At 48.1% G+C, this 6,000-nt stretch overlaps 1 protein-coding gene across 1 annotated transcript in view; it reads left to right on the top strand.

Annotated features, from left to right (window-relative positions):
- Positions 1 to 407: 407 nt before the first annotated feature.
- Positions 408 to 6,000, top strand: part of IPPK (inositol-pentakisphosphate 2-kinase) — a 39,356-nt gene continuing 33,763 nt past the window's right edge. Inside the window, exon 1 of the mRNA XM_080928907.1 lies at positions 408 to 520. Coding sequence (XP_080785033.1) covers positions 440 to 520 — 81 coding nt within the window. The 5' untranslated portion in view covers positions 408 to 439. The remainder of the gene's footprint in view (positions 521 to 6,000) is intronic.

Genomic DNA, 6,000 nt, shown 5'->3' with positions numbered 1-6,000 from the left:
AGGCTCGGAGTTGACCGGCGCCTTACTGAAGCCCCACGAAGATTAGGACCGCGCGACAGAGAGAGCATTGGACACAGGCGCCAGGAAGCCGCCGGCCTCAAGGTCCGGGACCAGATCTGGAAACCGCCTTTCCGGTTCCCAAGTCCCCCGTTTCGGAAGTGAGTCACTCTGCCAGCACATAATATGGCTCCCAGCTCATCTACCACCTTGGACGTCGACGGTAAGGTGGGCGGGACCCGGAAGTTGACCGTTCGGGGAATGGCGGCCGCCGGAGGCGTGGCTTCCGGCGCTCCAAGCTTGCAAGTCTCCGCGGCTGAGAGCGCAGGCGGCAGCTGACAGGCGCTTTTCTTCAGACGGCTGCGGCGGGAGCCCAGCGAGGCGGGCGGCCTCCAGCTCTCGTCCCCGCGTCCCGGCCCGCGAAGTTCCAGGACGCCGGGGCATGGAAGAGGGGAAAATGGACGAGAATGAATGGCGTTACCATGGCGAAGGCAACAAGAGCCTTGTGGTGGCCCACGCGCAGGTGAGTGGCTGGCGGGCGGCTCGACTCCGGGCCTCAGCCGACGACTCCCGCAGCCCTGTGCCTAGTGCCTTCCAGTCTGGGTCGTGATTCCTCCTTGAGCTTCCGCTCAGGTGGTTCCCTGGTACCCCCACAATACTCTCCTCAGCTCCATACTCATCCCCGGCACCCCAGCTCCGTTGGCTCCCCTTTCCTCCTAGTGTCCCTTCTCTCTCCCCTCAGTACTCTTCCCCACGCCCTGTGGGTGCCGCGTGGCCTTAACGCTGTTCAACCTGCTCTGGGATGCTAGTCTTACTGCTAGGCCACGGTGGACCAGAGGCTGAGCTTGGACTGGGGCCTGGGCAGCACAGGGGAAAGTTCCCAGAGTGCTGTCACTCTCAGCATGGAGTTCAGCCTCGAGACCACGGAGCTAGTGCTCGACCTTGCTTGCTGCGCTGTCAGGAACGGGGCGCTATAACAGGTTCGCGTCCAGATCATATACTTTAAACGGTTTCTCCTTCGTTCAACTTGAAAGGGAGTTTCAGAAGATATAGTCATTTCCAAGAAGGTGAATTTAGGAAGAGAAGCATAGGGATTTGTGTGCAGCCCCAGATTTTCTCTTGACGTCTTGCAGTCTGATTACAAGTAGCAGGAATGTGGTGGGCTGGGGAGTAGAAGGCGTGGAGGTGTCATGTGAGAAGGTTAATAGCTCAGAGAACTGGAGTGATTCCCACCTCCACCACTGAGAGGCCGTAGGCTGCATTAGGAACGTGAAGATAGGAATAGAATGTACTTTGTCTCCATGAAATTAGGATTGTATAGAGCCGTACTGAGTGTTGAGCAGCTTAGAGCTTGGTTGGGTCTTATGTCTAGTTGCTATCTCTGACCTTCTGGTGTTTTTGTTCAGAATGTAGACTGAGGAGAAGACCCCTCTTGGAAGACAGCCTTTTCAGGCCTTTTGTGACCAAGGAGTGCTAATGTAAGTGGGGTGGAGAGACTCTCTGCTCCATTTGGTATTGGGCATGTCTGTAGTCCTCCTTTGAGAACATTGAGAGCAGGTGAACTTTGTTTCTCTGCTCAGCTTCCAGGGCCTGTCTTATCCAGTCCAAGAGACAGGGAGGCCTTTACCAAGCCTCTCCAGGTATGCTCACTTTTCCTGAGCTAGCATCAGTCAGTGAGCTGAAAAGTTCTTACCAAGTCCCCTGTCAGCCCTCCTTCCTCTGTAACGTGCACACACAGCTGTCCTTAGGCCCATCCTGCAGGAGCTGGGGGTGCTGGACATCTGCCCTGTCACTGCCAGCAGCACTGAGAGAAAATGTGCTGTTCCTGCCATGTGCAAGTGGAATGAGAGAGAAAATGAGCTTTCTGGGGTCCTGGGGTCTTAGGGTAGAGGAGCTCAGTGAGGGCTGCAGTAGTATATGGAGCATGTTTGGGTGGGCAGGAAGGTGGGTGGGCAGCCTGCCAGTTCACCAAGAGGTGTTGTGTCAGGGTTCTGTCTCCCCTATTCCCAGCAACACATCCAGAAGTTTCCATTGTTACTTGTTAGTCTGAGTTACATCAGGACTTGTGACAGCTTTGCAGTTTGTCCATTCCCAGGTACAGTACTGTAAGTATCCCCTGCTCACTTGGAGCAGACAGCCTTCTGACCCACTTGCTAGGCTGTCAGCCACCTGGTCACTGTTCTGTCTTGCAGGCTTAGGCATGAACCCTGAGGGCTCTTGGGCTGCATTTTAGTGCAGGTATCCCTCCATGCAGCCTGAGGGTGTGACTTGTCCTGTCGTCCATTTTAGTCTATGAAGCCTGTGGCCTCCCTCAAGGCCACTGCAGTTTAACTCTCCTAAAGCATCTGCATTTGCTTCCTTTACCTTCCTCTTATTGGTTTTGGCTTGAGAGTTTGGTCTTGTGAGGTCACTGTACATTTCGTTTGTCATTCAGTCTCTCACTTAGTTGTCCAGGGCACCTAGCCTTTTGGGTTGGGTTGGCCATGAGGTTCTGGGCAGACAGGGTCCACTTCTATTATTATGCAGAACTGTCGTGTTCTCCTTCTTATTGGCAGAGGTAACATGAAGGCTTGTTAACTAACCTGCCCCGAAAGAACATTTGTTGAGACTTGAAGAGAACTGCCCATTGCATGTTGGTCTGGTTTTAAAACCTTTCAGATACCCCATGGAGAACCTCAGATCATTTCTAGAGCCTATAATGTTTGGGGCATGTATCTGGAATGTTTAGGGGTGAACTTCAAGCTTTAAGGATCATCTCACATTTTCTGTCTCAGCCTTGTGTTTTAGGATTTTATTTGTGGGTTTACATTTTGTAATTTACCATTGTCTTATACAGTCAATATAAACAATTTAGATGGTTATTGTGGATGGGTTTGTTATAGTAGGCTAATAGCCTATAGTGTGGGGAAATGTTAGTGATGTTAATTGGAAAAAGGGAATTACAGACAGTGATTATAATTACATATGACTGGAAGAAAATATGTCAAAACATTACAAGTACTTATCGCTTTTCAGATTGCTCACTTGAGACTGGATCTCACTGTTGCTGTGGCTGACCTCAAACTCCTCAGTGCAAGCAATCTTTCTCATCCTCCTGAGTATCAGGGTTACAGGCTGCCTGCCATTCCTGGCTCTCATTTTCTTTTAAAAAATATTTTCTGCACTGGGGAAGCCAAAGGCAGGAAGACATCTTTGAGTTTGCAGGTAGCCTGGTCTATGTAGCCAGTTCCAAATCAGCCAAAGCTACATAGTATGACTCTGTCTCATAAGGAAAAGAATCTAAAACCTTTTATGTTGAGTATATAGTATAATCAGGAAGAAGTTTTGAGTGTAGTTTAGTGTTAGAATGTGCATTTGCATGCTTGAGGCCCTGAAATCAGTTTCCAGCATCTAGACTATCTCCTTGTTGAAAGGGATACAGGTGTGAACTATGGAGTAGGTCACAGAATGAAAGAATATATTTGATCATATTGACGTAGCCCTAAGAGTCAAAGCAGAGCTATGGAGCCAGGCCAGCTCAGTGATGGGTAGCGACTCTAACAACATGTGAAAAGGACAAAAAATTTGGACAAAATTAGTTTGTCAGAGTTTGTGGTTTTGGATCTAATTTCTGTTCTTTAAGAAATTGGAAATGATGATAATAAAGATACTCTTCACAAAGGTTTCCATCCCAGGGTTATTTATGATAGCCTAGGTAGACTTCCGGTCAATGTGAGAGGAATTATCCTCCCTTGTGGCAATACTGGAAGCACAGAGCTGATATTTTGTTTTAACAACCTTGTGGTGTATACCTAAGCCCTGGTCCCATCTTCATGATAGAACTGGTTGAAAGAGTTTGAACTTTTTCTTGTCACCGGTATCTTTTAAAGAAATGGCATGTCCAATCCCGTGAGATGTGCAGTGATGGTCTCTAAGATTGGTGCTGCCGAATCTCTCTTGTGGTTGATCTAGTCACATCCAGGCTCATTGCACATTCTCTTGATTCTTTACCTGGTGTTGCCAGGTTAGAATTAATTTCCATATTCCTTTCGGTGATATTTAGTTTTGTGTTTGTCTTTCTGCATTTACATGGTCAGAGGTGACCTTTCTCCCTTCCTGACTCTTTCCTGCTTGGTCAAAATTCACTCAGATTTCAGCTCTCAGTACCCCCCCCCCCCTCTCTCTCTCTTGAGAGCAGTAATTCAGGAGGCTCTTGTGTGTCTAGAGAGCAAGGCTTTGCTATGCTGATCCATCCATCACCACAGTCTGGATGGGCAGTTCAAGGGCCTCTGATGTTTGCTTGTATTTCTCTGACTCCACCTGTGGCTTCTGTGAGCCTTGACTCCTTTTCACATGTTGTTGGAGTTGCTGTGTGTTAGGGGTCACTGAGCTGGCCTCACCTGTCTCTATAGCTCCCCTTGGCCCTAAGGATCACATCAATGTATGGTACATTCTTCACTTTGTGACTGACCTCTTCCCATGGTTCATGCTTGTGTCCTGTTTACCTTGGGAGGATGGCTGGGAGGTTGAGCTAGGGCTATGGAAGGTTAGGGAGGAGGTTGGATAAGGTGACCATTCCTACTGCTGCTGCTCTGCCTTGTTCTCTCTGAGGTTGTTAGTTGTCATTGAGGTTAAGCTGTGCTGTTGTGAACACCTCAGCCACAGCAGCCTGCTTCTCAAATACAAAATATGTATTTGGCTGTGTTACAGAGGTCAGTGGCTTGACATCTCTTGCCTCTGGTAACTAGCACCATAGATGGTTTCCTTATAGGTTGAGAGTCTGTATTGAAGTTGGGTTTAGGAGACAAATCTTGGATATATTACATTGTAGCTCCCTCCTGGACATTATTCTCACAGTTGGGACAGGTTGGGTAGAGTGCTGTTTCTGGTGCCTGGGACCACATTCTGAGGGGTGATGTTCTTTTGTATCCCCTCCTTTGACAGTGATCTGAGGTTCCTGGTATCTTTCATGGGCCCTATTCTGGGTTATTTCCTCACTAACTTGTCAAAGGACGTGGCCCCTGGGACATCTGACCCAGTGAGTGATTCTACCATAAGAGTCTCCTGTAGGATAGCTTTTCTTCACTTGATGGCAATTATGGTTCAGATCTTAACTGACCTCCAAAGGCCATGTTGAAGTCTTGGTCTCCAGCTCATGGTACTTTTGGAACCTTTAGAGGCTAGGCCTAGTTGAAGGAAGTTAGGTCATTGGATCATTATCTTTGTAGACAGTCTTGGAGCCCCAGTCTTTTCAAACTCTTGCTTTCTCTTCTGGCTGAAGTTTGGGAACGTTTTCTTCTGCTGTGCACTTCTATTGTGATGCTCTGCCTTACCACAGGTTCAAAGTACTGGATTAAGCAGTCAAGGATGGAAACCTGAAGCCATAAACCTCTTTTCCTTTTGTTTTTTCAAAGGTCTTTTTATTTGTATGATGTTTCTCCTGTATATGTCTTTTTACCATGTGTGTAGCAATGCCAGCAGGAACCAGAAGAGGGCTCAGATCCCCTGGAACTAGAGTTACAGATGGTTATTATCCATTGTGTGGGTGCTGGGAACTGAAGCCTGGTCCTTTGGGTGAGCAGCCAGTGCCTCTCTCTCTTGCCCCACCTTTCCTCCTCTTAAGTTTATTTGCTAGACAATTTGCCATGGAGACAGAAAGCTAGCATTCTTCTGAGTCACTGTGGTGGGTTCTGTGTGGCCTTTTATTTCTATTTAGTTATTCAGCTGTAGCTTCTTTGCCTTCAGAAAAACAGAGTAGTAGAAAGTGGAAATCACCTGGAAGCTCCCCACTTAGAAAATGACTTCTGAACACTTGGATATTCTTGCTTCCAATCCTTTCCCAGTTTCACGCCTTTGTTGATGGGAATCCTCTGCAGCTGTCTACTGTGACCTCCTCTGGCCAGTGGTGCCTCTTCTACTTGTCTTTGCTATTGGAGCTGTTTTGGGGCAGACTTTCCCCTTGTTTTATACCAGCGCTGGGCATTCCCTGATGTGCACTCTTCACTTCCCATACCCACCCCTCGG

This window comes from Micromys minutus (assembly GCF_963924665.1).
Source record: "Micromys minutus genome assembly, chromosome: 1".
In the NCBI taxonomy this organism is placed as follows: Eukaryota; Metazoa; Chordata; class Mammalia; order Rodentia; family Muridae; genus Micromys; species Micromys minutus.
The sequence above is the reverse complement of the archived record's forward strand: the minus strand, read 5'-3'. Positions and strand labels throughout refer to the sequence as shown.